The following is a 15,753-nucleotide window of genomic DNA, read 5'->3' as shown; positions in this document are numbered from 1 at the left end:
AGCAGTCTAAAAGTAGGACCACAAGAAAAGCCAGGCACACACCAGCCACACTGTTACTGCTCACTCCTCAATCTGCTCTGCCTCCAGTGCCTCTTAGACTAGCACCCTGGTGGAGCCAGAACATACCTGCAAACGCACCTGTACAGGTGACTGACGTAAAATCTAAGGAAGTGCTTAAATCGAAGCCCCAACATAGAACGTCTGCAAATCTCAGTTCTGGGGTACCAGCCCTCTCCAACCTATACAACTCACAATGTGCTCCTTGCAGCTGCATTCCGCCTGCATACATATGAGTGCCGAACACCCTCTGGCCTCTGGTACCTTGAAATCTGCCTTCTTGTCTGTAAGACGTAGCTGACAGATCACTCATTCCAAAAAAACACTGTCAGAAGAGCACAGCAGTCTAGGTTGGATATGATTTCAAATTCCTATTCATATGTCACACAACATGTAAATACTTAAGACATACACAAATCGGTATTGACATTACTGCGCTATATTAAAAGTAAAGTATTTTTTATCTTTCATCAACTATCCTGTGAGCTAAAAAGACCTTTAAATTCCTAGTACTTACTTGGATAAGCTTATAGGCTATTTATGTTTTTTTCCATATTTAATTAAACGGTTTAATAATAAAGACAAAGCTTTTTTTCCCTCTAAGACAGGCTTTCTCTGTGCGGTTCTGGCTGTCCTGGATCTTGTTCGGTAGACTCTGCTATCCTCAAATTCAAGAGATCTGCCTGCCTCTGCCTCCTGAGTGCTGGGAGTAAAGGTGTGCACCACTACTGCCTGCCTACAAAGCTTTTACTATGTGCTGATCCTTTCACATTTTCTAACACACACACACAATGTGCTGATACTTTCCTATTTTCTAACATGCACACACACACACACACACACACACACACACACACAAAATACCAAATGACCCCAAGACAGCTCAGGGGGTGAAAGTGCTTGCCACACATGCCTTGATCCCAAGAACTTACATTTCATTATCCTCTGACTCCACATGCATGCTGCGGGGTGTCCTCACATACACAATGAAAATAAATACTTTTAAAAGATAAGCAAAAGCCGAAGGCCATCTAGGCTCAGATGAACCATCTATGAAGCTCAGTAACGGAGCTGAGCAAGCCAGGCTCAGCAGGCGGAGCGCTTGTCTAAGACACAGGGCCCAGGATACAGTGGTACACCTGTAGTTCCAGAACATGAGAGGTAGAAACATCAAAAATCAGGATTTTAAGGCCAGCCTGAGATATTGAGACCATCTTAGGAGGAGGAGGAGAAGAAGAAGAAAAGGACAGTATGAAATGTGACTAAAATAGTGACAACCTTGAGGGAAAGAGGAAAATTTAAAAAGCAATACAATAAATGCCATTTACAAATTCTTATCCCCAAGAGAAAGTCCTTTATTCCATCTCCCTAATCAGTAATATGACCAAATACAAACACAGATCTAACTACACCGCCCCCCGCCCCCCAGACTCAGACACAGAGCCTCCACTCTTGCTAGCAAACCCTGGAAAGCAAACATAAATCCAGTGACATCCTTGGAAATTTGAAAGGCCACTGTTGCTCCTGCAGCCTCCTGTTTCACACATTATTAGGAGAGCAGAACCACACTGGCCAGCACTGGGGTCCACAGCCCACCGACCAAGCTCACTAGTTCTATGGTTATGGCAATGCCATCAAGGTGTGAGCCGCCACGAGTGGAGCCACACGGACTCCACATTCGGAGTTGCCATTTCGTGGGGGGGGAATGTTTTTGGGATTCCACACTTCCGGAAGGATTCCTATTTAGCTGAAGGCATAATGGTCCACAAACACAGAGTGAGGGCTGTTGTCTAAGATGAGGCTGGTGCATCAGAGTTGAGCAACTCTTGTTTGGGAAATTGCAGGCCTGCGAAAGCAAGGCTTTATCCAGAAAGCCGGGGCTCATATGATTTACGATAAAACAGGATGCAGCTAAATAGTCATTAGGGACCTTGGTTCTCAGAAGAAACTTTAAGAAGGAGCCACATTGTGACACCGAATGTGATGAGCAGTAAGTCAATTAATAAAGGTGGGCAGTGGTTAGCAACCTAGAGGGCCCTTAGGATGAAGTAAGTTAAGGAGAATTCTCGCTATAGTGGGGCAATCAACCTTGAGACTAGGTCGGTGTGATTAATCAGCAACATTATTAGGGACTCAAGTGTCTCCAAAATATTACACTATCACCATTTTGGCACATTCTTAAAATTGATATGCTTGAGGGAGGGCGAGAGAGCTCGCGTGCAGGCGTGCCCAAATGCGGTGCCACGGATCAACTTCAGGTCTCTCCCTGACCTGGAGCTCAGCAGTTGGCTAGACTGACTGCCCCGTAAGCTCTAGGGACACACATGTTTTTGCCTCCCCAGAGCTGCAACTGTAAGTCCATGCCACCACAGCCAGCTTTTTACACAGATCCTGGCTATCCAAACTCTGGCCTCCATACCTGCATAGCAAGCAGGATCTCACTGTAGCCCAGGCTGGCCTTGAACTTGCCTTCCAGTCCCAACCCCCAAGACAGTTTGGGTTAGATGTGAAATAACACATCCAACAACAACAACCAAAGACTTTACAATAGACTGAAGCTAACCCATAAGAGAACCATCACATAGGATGCGGGACAGAAGCATAGCAGCAACTGTAAAAAGACTCAGGCTGCCATAACAGAACAGTCTGCTGACAGAGGCTACTCCTCAACAGGGGTGAAAAAGCTCATCCCTCTAAGCCCTTACTACTTGGTAAGTTTTTAAATAGTGGAAATAAAAAGCAACATTAAACAACAACAACAACAAAAAAAAAAACAAACAGAAACTAGTAACAGAAGAAATTTACCTTAGTATAATAAAGGCTTTATGAAAAATCTACAGCCAATGCTCTACCAAATGGTGAAACCTGAAAGAGTCTCTTTCATTTGGTGGTGGGTGGTGGTGGTAGTGGTGTGTGTGTGTGTGTGTGTGTGTGTTGGGGATGGAGATCTCACTATATAGTTCTGGCTAGGCTGGTACTTGGGTGATCTACTAGCCTGTCCTAAGTGCTAGGGTTAAAGGCATATCTCTCTCCACTCTTGTTTAATATGGTTTTTGAAGCCTCAGCTAGAGCAATAAGGTAAAGCAAACAAAGAAGAATGATATAGGTTGCAAGGGAGGAAGACCTCAAATTATCTCTCCTTGCACATGATACAATCTTCAAAGAGCAGGAAGACAACACTGTAAAACTCTTAACACTGATAAACTCTTTCAACAAAGTAATGGGATACAAAATTAGCCTTCGAAACTCAGTAGCTTTTATACATATTGATAACAGGTATGCCACGAAAAAACTATAGTAAAGGAATCAAGACAGCATTAAGAAAATTTTTTGTTTTGTTTCATTTTTCAAGTTGGGGTTTCTTTGTGTAGCCCCCGCTGCCCCAGAACTCATTTTGTAAACTAGGCTGGCCTAGAACTCAGAGCTCCAACCACCTCTGCCTCCCTAGAGCTGGGATTAAAGGTGTGCACCACCATGCCAAATTTTAATTAAAAAAAAAAAAAAAAAAGGCAACTAGGATAAACCCAACGAATGTAGTAAAAAGGCAATTTTTAGATGTTGAAGGTGATGCGCAAGACACTAGAAGGAAAGACTTCGTGTACTCATAGGTTGGCAGAATAGATGCTGTGAAAATGGCTATATTACTGAAAGCAATCCTCATGAAAATTCCAGTGACATTCTTCATCCTTCTTCCTTTTCCTCCCTCCCTGCCCCCCGCCGTGTGTGTGTGTGTGTGTGTGTGTGTGTGTGTGTGTGTGTGTGTGTAAGTAAGTAACAGCAAAAAGACACAAATATATATCTGGACCAGTGAAATAAAATAGAGGACCAAGAAATGAACGAACACAACAATGGTATCTAATTTATGACAACGGTCTCAAAGATATACTCTGAGAAAAAGACAGCCTCTTCAACAGCTGGTGCTAGGAACATGAGGTATTCAACCTGCAAACTCCCAAATCAAAATGGATCAAAGACTTTACGGCTGTGGCTCTCAACCTTCCTAATGCTGTGACCCTTTATGTTGTGGCAACTTCCAGCCATAAAATTATTCTCACTGCTACTTTCTAACTGTAACTTTGCTACTGTTATGAATCATACTGTAAATATCTCATATCTGATACGTGACGACGGAGAGACGACGGAGAAAGACTCTCTTGACACCCCCAAGGGGTCTCGAGTCACAGGCTGAGAAGCACTGCTTTATTCTAAGTCCTGAAACTCTGAAACTAATCGTAAAAACACAACGCAGGTTAAGCAATGGTACTTTCCTTGACAAGGTCTCCAACAGCTGAGGACATACTTCTAAAATGTGACAAATGGGACTACAAGCAATTAAAAATCTCTATACAGCAAAAGAAACAACCAGCAGAGAGATAGCCAATAGAATGGGAGAAAATCTTCACCGGCTATGTGCCTGACAGAGGTTAACATCTGTATTCTACAGCCCCAAAAAACCATCCAATTAGATGGGCAAAATTAACAGAAAAAACAATTCCCAAAAGAAGAAATGCATTGACTACTAAATACATGAAGAAATGCCCAATGTCAAGAAAACCAACAATAACAAGTGCTGGAGAGAACGTGGGCAAAAAGGAACCTTAATTACTGTGGGTGGGAGTGTAAAATGGGGCAGCCACTGTGGAAATCAGTACACAGCTTCCTCAAAAGACTAAAAGTAGAAATTTCAAATGACTCTATATATGGTTCAAGGAATCTAAGTCAGCGCACCACAGAGAAATGTACACATCCATGTTTACTGTAGTACTATTCACAAAAGTCAAGACATGGAAGCAGCCTAGATGCCATCACTACATATAAAGAAATGAAATATATGTACACAGGGGAATGCTATCCAGCCATAAGGATGAAACTATGCCATTTGCAGAAAAATTAATGGGACTAAATAACACCATGTTAAGCAAAATAAGGGAGAGGCAGAAAGACAAACGCTTTGTGTTTTCTATCCTATGTGCAACCTATACCCATGCACTATGCACATGTAAAACACACACACACACACACACACACACACACACACACACACACACACACACACACACACACACCATTTGAGAAACCGGAAGGGGTGCTTTTTGTGGAAAAGAATGGACGGGGGTAGGAATTGGGGCAAATACAATGATATATAGCTATGAAAATATCATAATTGAACCCATTTTGTATGCAACATAAAAATGAATTTTTAGAAAAGCGCAAAAGTAAGCCAGGCATGGTGGCACATGCCTTTAATCCTAGTACTTGGGAGGAAGAAGCAATCATATCTCTGTGAGTTCAAGGCCAGCCTAGAACAACTAGGGCTGTTATACAGAGAAAACTTGTCTTTAAAAAAAGGAGGGGGGGCACAAACATTTCAAAAGATGAATTAAAAGAGCATGAAATGTAGTGTATTAAAAAGTAAAATCAGCCCTAAAAAAATAAAATAAAAAATTTAAAGCCCTACTACTACAATGTATCTAACTAGTAACATAATTAACTGGAGGCAACAAAATAAACTAGCAAAAAAAAAGGGGGGGCAGTGCAAATTGAGTGGGAGATAACACATCAGCACAGCAAGTCTGTCCTCTAGCAGATGCCCTAATGTCTGCCCTGGGATCAGGCAACCTAATGCCTTGTGTTCTCACCCACTGAAGCATCCACATTCTTGACTCCATAACGGTGCCTTGGGACCCTAGCTCCCACACTCCACCCTCACCTTGACTCCACATGGGCACCTTAGAACACCAACAGTTTCTTCACGAGAATTGTGATAGAAAGAGAAAGAAAGAACTTGGGTTTACCAGAAACAACACAGGATGTGAATGAAAACTACTAGCATTAACGTCTATGAAAGTGGTTATATAAAACACCCAGAAAACAGCCCTTGAAGTTGTTACTTTAAAAGGTGTACCTACTGTAAAAAGGTATTTCCTGGGTACTGCAGGTACTAGATCTTTACACTTAATTAATTAATTTCATGTGTGTTGGTGTTTTGCCTGCATGATTGTCTGTGTGAGGGTGTCAGATCCCCTGGAGCTAGAGTTACAGGTAGTTGTGAGCTGCCATGTAAGTGCTGGGAATTGAACCCTGGTCCTCTAGAAAAGCAGCTAGTACTCTTTAACTACTGAGCCATCTCTCCAGCCCCAAGTACTAGATTGTTTTTTCCAAGGCAGGGAGGGTTTCTCTGTGCAACCTTGGCTGGCCTGGACCCACTTCGTAGACCAGGCTGGCCTCAAACTCACAGAGATACACCTGCCTCTCCCTCCCAAGTGCTGGGATTATGGGCATGTGCCACTGCATCTGGCTCAAGTGCTAGATTATTAAGAAAGGAATAGCAAAGAAAATTAAAGGAGATCTCCATGCCTAATTCATGTTTTGAATATGTGAGTCATCTTTGCATTCTACATTTAAACTTCCAGGCATGGCAGCCTAGTATTTGATGCAAACGTGCCTTGCTTGAGAACCCACGTGTGTGTGTGTGTGTGTGTGTGTGTGTGTGTGTGTGTGTGTGTGTGTGTGTGTGTGTCGGAGTGACAGGCCCAGGGCTTCCTGGTCTCACACAGCATCTGTCAGGTCCCAGCAAACTTTCCTACAAACATCTGCTCTGCTTGGTGTTGGCCCTGGGTCATTTTAAGCCACTAACACCTTGCCTTTGGGGTTGCTATGGTGTTGGTCATTTTCTGAAGGGCATCATTCACACACTCATTCATTTATATGGCAGAACAACAGAAAACTCCCCTGAAAGAATTAAATCCTTAACAATAACATATTCTGTAGCAAAGATTTTTGTCATATAGTCAGTGTCAAGTGAACATCTACAACTTTTTATCTTATTCAATTAAGATATGGAACATGTAAAGGAAGTGCAGTCAGCTGAGATGTTGGTTTTCACCAAAACCCAACACAGACACGAACCACACTGGCTATGTGGCACCATCTGACCCTGCATCACAGCATAAAGGATGAACCCAATTCCACATGATGGTGCCGATGCAAGCCAAAGCCTTATTCCAGAAGCCTCTCAGATGTACAGGTTACTGCCAAGCTGCTAGATGCACATTTTACCACTTGTGCCATGTCTCGAGATGCTGCTTTTATTTAGGGGCAGGACTCCACAGAGGGTCACCTTGGCACTAATATCCCACTCTCTGGCATCGCAATTATCGTCTCTGACCTACCAGGGTGGCTTGTACAACAGATACATGCCAGCCACCCATAGGTTCCAATCAGCTGCAACCAGCAGGATGAGAATTAGACAGTAAAAGTGCAGTGAAAGCAGATCACTGTGAGCCACACTGTTCCTCTATGTTTCAGGACCAGAAATAAAATAAAACCATGCTCTAGTGGATGTTTATGGACGTTGTGACTATAACTTTTAAAGAGTTTAAACTTTTTTCTTAACTCACAGGCTTTCCTTATCTACTATTTCAGAGCTAAAGCCACATTAGACACAGCTGAAGAAAAGCCAGCAGGAAGCTACCTGGCTCTCCTTGTCATCCAGTGAGCCTAGGAGTGCTTCGGCTAGGCCCAGGCTAAGCTGCCAAACATCATTATAACAGGAGATAAACACTGCTTTGTTCAGATTTTCATACTCCTCCAAAGCAATCTCACATAATAAAGGCTTTAATTAAAAAAAAAATCACCTTGCAATCCTTTTTGTCCCTTTCTCTCATGGATAACATCAAAGTCACATACATCTACCGTGACAAAATAGACACACACACACACACACACACACACACACACACACACACACCTTAACATTCTGTGTATGGAACACTTTAAAACAATGTCTCTGGGGAGGCCTTCCTCTTCCAAGCAGTGCTGCTCCTGGCCACACTGTCCCTTTCTGCAGAAACCAAAGCAGTAGCAGCCCATGGCTTTCCAGAGCACAGCGCAAACACTGAGGTGGTTACCTACAGAGGGAGAAGGGAATCCCTGCTGGGTGCCTTGGGGAAGTGAAGGCAAGCCTTGGACAGCAGGTGGGTCCATGCTGCCTGCCTCTCACTTGACCTGACCAATGGGAGACTTGGCAGGACAGGTTCCGAGGACACACAACCATGGCCCGAGAGTACTTCTCTTTTCCTCCTCTCTAGCACCAAAAGGGCTCAAAGCTTCGCTTTGTATCTGCACACTTGAAATACATGTGTATGCACGTGTGTGTGTATCCTCCTTGGCAGGCATGAGCCAAAACAATGTCTTCCTGGTTTTCCAATGTTTTGAACCAAACTAAATCACAGCACACGAGTGTTTTAAAGCGAAAGAAGGAATAAGAAGAATGGAAGAGAAAAGAAGCTAAGAACTTAATTCGATTCACATCCATTGTGATGATACCTGAAATGGGGGGCCTGTTTTATTCTCACTATCATGGCTGTATTAAAGAGCTGCTTTTATTTGTGACCCCCCCCCCAAAAAAAAGCTTTACAAACATGGAGACGCTGGTTTTGCTGACTGAGTCAGTATTTCTTGGGTGACAACACCTTGGCTCTGTAAGATTATAACTGAGAAAAGAGTTCCTCAGACGGGATGCTGCCAAGTAAATATTAACTACTATTGTTAATGATAATTACAGGAGTTTGCAAAAAGCACACTTCGCATGTCTTTGGTGTGTGTGTGTGTGTGTGTGTTTAAAAAAAAAGTGGTAGGTTTATTTTCTGGTTTAAAATAAAATGCTATCTTCACTCAATTGAAAAGTAACATTTTCATTTCTGCTAAATTTAACACGGGGGGGGGGGGGGGGGGGGGCAGAGCAAGGAACCAATGTGTTCCTAGAAACTGCATTAGCAGCAGTCGCACCGCTTCATTTAATTCAGGCTTCAGCAGTCAAGTCACAAGCTTTGGCCAAGTCCTCCTCTTTCTGTACATTCAAAGCATCTTTATGTAGCTAAATGGACCACTAAATCCTTCAAGAGTCATTCAAAGGGAGCACTTCCTCCAGCTTCTCTCTCACTTCACAGAGCCCATGCACACACAACAGAAACCACTGAAGGGAAATGCAAATCCTCAGAGAATCCTTGCAGATGCAAAGTGCATCCTCTCCAGCCACACAGGTCCTGGCTTTATTTTCAATGTTAACAGGCAATATTTGAAAGCTATAAGGACACCCGGGGAGAGCAATAAAATGGGCACAGGAAAATATATTACAAGTAAAAAATAGAAAAAAATAAATAAAAAGAAAGAAAGAACACGGTTCTACTACAGGAGTGTGGCCCAGAAGTAGCCTTTTTTTTTTTAAATCAGCGTTAGGATGCAAAGTGTCTTTATTCTAATATGCTGGGCAACTGTTTTTCCATTTCACCACTATTCTGTGGAACTGTTTCTAGGCAGATCATTCGAGCGTCTCCAGCACAGGAGAGACACATGTGATTATATTTTGGTTGTCGATGTGGGAGGTGGGGAGTAGACATACACAAACTTAAGCCTCTGACTTAACAGAGCCAAGTGGACTCCAGGGGCCAAGGAGGCTGCTTGGGCACCGGAGGGAGAGCCTGCTCTGAGCAGCGGCCACCTCCACGCATCCTTCACAGACGTGGTGTGAAGTGACGCAGACCACCAGCAGGTCACTTCTTCCTCACCCGCTCAAAGGACAGCGTGTCTGCTGGCAGAACAGCAACAACAAGGCGGCTCCCAACATCAGAAAGAAGGGACAAGCTACTAGTCTACATTTCTCGTTTCACTTGTTTATTTCCTCCGTTTCAGCCCTCTGTAGGAAAATTATTTTCTGTATAAACAAATTCATCAAGTTAACTTATTCAAGGATGGAAATAACCGGTATCACATAACATTTTGCAAAACAAAATTGCCACTGTTGTATTCCACCGCCTAGACGCAAACTGCTCTGGCAATTCAGCCCCAGCACTGACACAACCCAAACCCCCTATTACCTTCATCACTGCATATTCAATTTACATAATTATTCTGCTATGCTATTCAGAATTTACATGTAGTTGTATGCATTCTCGTTACCCTTGATTCAAGGATGCTATTTCCTTGTAGATGTTAACTGAACAAGGAGACCACAATTGACACACTCAATTCATCTGACCAATAGCAACAATGTGGTTTGACAAAATAATGGTTTGGTTTGTTAATTTATTTAACATCCCAGTGCAATTATCCTGTGTTTGGACAGCCAATCTTGGAAGACCATCAACAACAGGAAAACTTCTGGGGACAGTCCTTGACACGCTCCACTGTAAATCAGCCAGTGGCCGAATGCATGTTGACAGAGGTGCTACCAACTCTCGACATGCTCCCCAACACCACCTCCAAACATGGCCTGCTACTTCTTTGGCACACATGCCGTCAGCTTCCTGTCGCTTGAACATCAACACATACACCACTGTGTTGTCCAGTCAAAGACTCTCAAACCATTAAGGTTAAAAACAACTTTCCCTTATACAGCTCACAGGGAGACAACTAGTGAGGACCAACAGGGAGGAGAGAACTACACTTCCTTCTTGAATGAAAAGACCCTCCTGCTCCTACAAAAAGAGTAGGTGCAGGCTCCACTCAAAGAGCCGTGCTCAACAACATTAACTGAGCAGAGACCCAAATGCATGCTTGGGGTGACAGCTGCTAGCCTGACCTGAAGTCTGCAGATGCACACCCAGTGCTACCCGGGCTGGAGACTCACGGCTGTCAGGGACTACTACGCGGGTCACTGTACAGTCAGCATTTCAGGGTCTGCGTCCCGAGTGCTCCATGGCAGGTAGGGGTGTGCCTGCCTGATCAGACACAGGTTCAAGAAGATAGCTGGACATTTATGCCAGGATCCCTGAGCTATTTTATCCATTAAGTTAAAACAACAACAACAACAATAATGATAATCATAATAATAATAACAACAATAGCAACAGCAACAGTCAAAGTAATTATGGTGAGAATTGAACGCAAATTATTCTGGTACTAAAAGTGTTGGTAATGTATTGTTAAAGTCCAGAATGCCTCTTTAGTACTCAACACCTACACTTTAAGAAGAAAGGGTGCATTCTGTTTCAGATTAGGATTTGGCATCTCTCTGGGAGACGTAAGTATGTGCTTCCTCATACCAAAGCAGAATATTTACATTCAGGTCATTGTTTTCTCAAAATCAATTTACACTGGCAGACTCTAATTTTTAAATGCATTTTACTTACTCATCATTATAGCGGTAGTCCCAACACCTACCTACAAATAAGCATTTCATAAAATATCTCTCTAATAAATGTAAAGGTTGTACAATGGCTTAGAAAAATATTCATAGGGAGAAAAGGATTGTTTTCAATAAAGAGACTATAGGCTGAGGACTGAACACTCAATTGTAAATACAAAGTTATTGGTAACTTTTTAGTTGCTGCATGGATTCAGTCATTTGACACCATAAAAGGCATTTATAGCAAAAAGACATTGAAGTGATGATGACTCACACTATCAACAACACACAGCATAACCACGGAGCTGAGTCACCTTGCTGGCAGGTCACAGAAGAAGGACACTGCCCTTTCGCTCCTCTGGCACAGCTATCATCTCCTCCGCGTGCTGGCATGCCCGCACACGTATGCCCAGCGTAGCCCACCAGCACGAGGGCTACAGCTACCCTCACCACAGACACTGCAAGGCCAAGGCACAAGCAAGTGTGTGTGCACACAAATGTTTACATGTGCACATGGGACAGAAGGTGGAGTGTGTTTTCTATCAGCATGTACAAACAGGCTCGGATTAAGCAGGTCTAGCCGTGTTTCCATCTGGAAACGATATTTTCTAACATGAGCCATATTCTGAAAAATAGATTCAGATGTTTGGAACTGGTTCAGAACAGTTGTTAGAAATGTTCAGAACAAATGAAAAAAATTAGTCCTCAATGTCTTCTCTCAGGTTTTCTTACTGAATAAATATGCCTTCTAGGGGGTCAGAGCGTTGGTGGGGAATACAGAGCCCACGAGGGGCTTTCCTATTACCCAGAGTCCACACTGTTTGCTCTTGAAGCCACAGCTAGTGATGAGTGCCGTGAGTTTCTCCCACGCTGCCCACAAGGCCTTCGACCTGCCGTGGGAGACTTACTCTGCCACAGACACAATTAATTCTCATTCAAATTCTGGAGATGGTGCTGAAATGCTTAGAGCCATACAGTAGCCTTGCTTTTTCCTATCAGTTATAAAGAGAGCCAAGTAAAGTTGTGGTTTTTAAAAATAAGAAGCCAATTGCTAAATACTTTTTTTAATCCAGTAAAGACTCTAAATCAACAGTTCGTAACAGTGGAATCCTCAAGATTGGAATATACAAAAAACTTAGCTTTGCACCGTATGAGCGAAGATGACCACGAATGACATGAAAATAATCAGCCATCCCACGCCCCCATGCAGACTGCTGCAGCCTGAGGCTGGTCTGCCTTGTGGCCTTTGACCCCACCCACAGCCTACCTTGACTTTTTGCTGGATTTGGGTTTTGGCGTGACAGTTTTTGCTTTCTTTTCCTTTGGCTCTTTGGGGATCTTCGGGGCTTTCGGGGTCTTGGGCTCTTTCTTCTCCTTCAGTTCCTTCGATTCCTTCGGATCTTTTTTGATCTTCGACCTTTTCTTTTTCTTTTTGTCTTCTTGGGACCCATCCAGTGAGTTCCTACTTAGTTCTTGGTTATCAACCCCACCGGGGAAGTTATCTTTACCAAAACCTTTACTAGGATCCCCTGCAGCAATGTGGTTGTTTTTCTTTTTCTTCTTCTTCTGCTGTGGCTGCTGCTCTGTGGACGGCAGGTAATCGTCGCTCTTGCCTAGCTGTGCGTTCTGTCCGCTGACCTGAGTCATATCCGGCACTGGCTTCTCTAGAAAGGGCTCCGATGGAGAGTGCTGAGAAACACAAACGAGACTGAAATTAGTTTCTCATTCTTCAGGTAAAGAAAGGAACTGCAAGTCAACGGCTGGTGCTTCTGGGGTTCTACTCTGTACAAGAAGGCCCACATCTACAAACTCAGGGCCACAGATTTGCCTTTTTCTCTCAGCCTAGAAACATTTGTGTTTAAGTGGAGTGCTTTTAAATAAAGAAAATGCTACATTTTAAATACCAGTTTATTACTACCAAAAAAATTAAAAAGTAGTGCAGGAAGGGGAAAACTATTACAGAGCTAGACACTTTGTACCTCTTCAACTGTGAGAACACAGGATGAGAAGTAAAAGATAGGCCCAGTCTGTAGAGTTCTCTCACCATGTACAGGGTGGGGTGGGGTGGGGGTGCTCAAAGATACAGAACATGGTTGCTTTTTAAAAGAGCAGGTATCTCCAACATTGAAAGAGTGTACGAGGGGAGGGTAGAGTTAAGTACAACATAAATTTTATACAGTATACCGGTCATTTCTGGATTAGATGACATTAAAATGTCTAGTGAAAGAATAATTTTTGCATTGGCTAAATTCCTTGAAGTAATATGGGATGTGAACAATATTTTCTCTAACTTCTTGAAGCCATACTTTCTTAAGTGACAAAAAGAGAAATCAAATAGTTGGTGTGAGATGCTGTTCAGGGAAATTCTGACACTTACTAGGGAGGTGCACATGAGCAAACACTGACGAGTGGGATGAGATGCTGAGACCTCAACTGAGACCAAAAGAAACGACACCTGCACGTGGTGACTTCATAGCCCACGACCCAGAACAGGGCAGAGCAGGCACGCACACCATTCACAGAACAAACTATGGCATCTGAGGAACCTTCACATTTCAACAAAAGACCTGAAAACGTCCCATCTGCAACTCTCAGTCATCTTCTGCCTTTTTCCTGTTCCTGTGAGATGAGTGATCTTCCAGATGTGCCCTGCACCGGCTTCATGACCTAACATCACCAAAGCCCCACGTGAGACCTTTGGACTAAGATGAGGAACCTTCTGCTTTCATAGTTGGAGACAATGACACACTAACATAAGGTAACCTGTCTGAGGAAACACGGATCATAACGGCACCAACATCAAAGCTGATACACCATGTATCCCACAGAAGCAGAGCTGTGAAGAGCCCAGGCTTAGCCCACCTGAGCACAAACACAGGATAAGCTACATATTACTGTGGGCAAAGGAGGAAGGTTAAAATCCCATGTTGGGAACAGGCAATAGACATCACATCTCAATACAACACATTTATTCAGCATATCTCATGTCCTATATTGAGTCTGTGTGTCGATTTACATGAATCTACAAGAAAATCATAGTAATTTATCTCCATCCTTCGGAGAGAAATTTAAGGGTTCTAGAAGGTAACATAGCTCCCCACGGCCACATAAGGGCTGGAGGTGAGAGCTGAATGCAGTGTGCCTTCATCCAGTGTCTTCTAACTCCATCCAGGTCCTAAAACCTTACAGGAATATTTCAAGTTTCATCCCATCTCCCAAGGGCTCTGTGACCATCCCCAAAACGAAATTTTATAAACTGAAATACAGCTTCAGAAGGAGGTAGCTAGCTGTTCCCTCCAAAACCTGCTCTGGCTACTCCAAAGACAACTGCATTCAATTCTTCAGCCACACCAGCAGGGAAGAAATGTCCCTGGTCCCCACACCGAAACACTAGAATTCTAGTCCAGGCCTCAGCTTAAAGTTAGAGCATGGGCCTGCCACGCACAGGTTTGAGGCCCACCACTCCAAAAACAGAGGCAGCAGCAAATTGGTATTAAGACGTGTCTTAAAAAAATACATAGTGCTCCTTCTTAGTCACAGCAAAGAGGGAATGGATTTTGAAAAGTAAAGGCATGCCAGAAGACAACAAGGTGAGAACACAGTGCGAGGAGGAGCGTACCGACACCCGCTCACGCACAGCTCCCGTAAGGAGGAACGAGTGGTCATACTTACCCCATCTCTCAGGCAGGAAGTGTAAGTTGTAGGAGGCCATGTGGCTACCAGAAGCCACATAAGGGAAAGAGGTAAAATGTGAACCTAGGTCTCCTAAGCCTGGAATCCCTCTGACTCCATCCCTGTCCCCTGGACGCCATATATAGGGGCGTCTTTCTGGGAAGGAAACCAGTGGAGCTGGCACTGAACGGACCAAACACTGTTCGTTCACAAACACTCTCGAATCCAGGTGACCTCGGCCCCAGGCGTTAGGGGCGTTAGTTGACTTGACTTGAACTCTTACTACATGCCAGTAGCCCCAGTTCAGTTAATTACTACATTCCCTAATGTAACTGACAAGGAAAAAGACATAGCTTTTCTGCACGGGACATAAAAATAAACAAACAAACAAACAAACCTTTTTGGGGAGAACTTGATATTCAAAAAATGTCAGGAAAGTTATTCTTTGAAAGCAAGGGAAAGTAAGAACAATGGCTGCAATTTAGAACAGTACAATCCTTACTATGGGGTATGTGCAGCCATCGTCAACCTGCACATGGCATCCACTCCAGTGACATAATACCAGCGTCTTCTGAGAGCCTTTCCAGCACACATTTATGAATTAAAAACAGCATCTCCTACACAACACAAAAAAGCTGAAAAGTCATCTCTACACTGTAGCATACGAATCATTCTAGATGCTTCTTTTAGAAATAAATGAGGCCATAAATTAGTGACTCGGTAAAAAAAAAAAAAAAAAAAAAAAAAAAATGTAATCTTTCACGAGGAGGGAGAAAGTGAAGACTGAACACCAAAAAAAAGTATTAATCTTGTTTGATATGCACAGGACTGTTTTGGTACTATCTGAAGGAGGGCGGAAAAGGTGCTCAGGGATGCGAGTGTTTACCAGACCTACT

General features: G+C 43.3%; 1 protein-coding gene across 1 annotated transcript in view; it reads right to left on the bottom strand.

The window, feature by feature from the left end:
- Window positions 1–15,753, bottom strand: part of Chd7 (chromodomain helicase DNA binding protein 7) — a 185,092-nt gene that overhangs the window by 71,275 nt on the left and 98,064 nt on the right. Inside the window, exon 3 of the mRNA XM_051160028.1 lies at window positions 12,453–12,874. Within this exon, the coding sequence (XP_051015985.1) occupies window positions 12,453–12,874 (422 nt within the window). The remainder of the gene's footprint in view (window positions 1–12,452; window positions 12,875–15,753) is intronic.

The sequence above is a fragment of the Acomys russatus genome, chromosome 2 (genome assembly GCF_903995435.1).
Source record: "Acomys russatus chromosome 2, mAcoRus1.1, whole genome shotgun sequence".
Taxonomy (NCBI): domain Eukaryota; kingdom Metazoa; phylum Chordata; class Mammalia; order Rodentia; family Muridae; genus Acomys; species Acomys russatus.
This window is presented reverse-complemented; position numbering and strand designations above follow the sequence as displayed.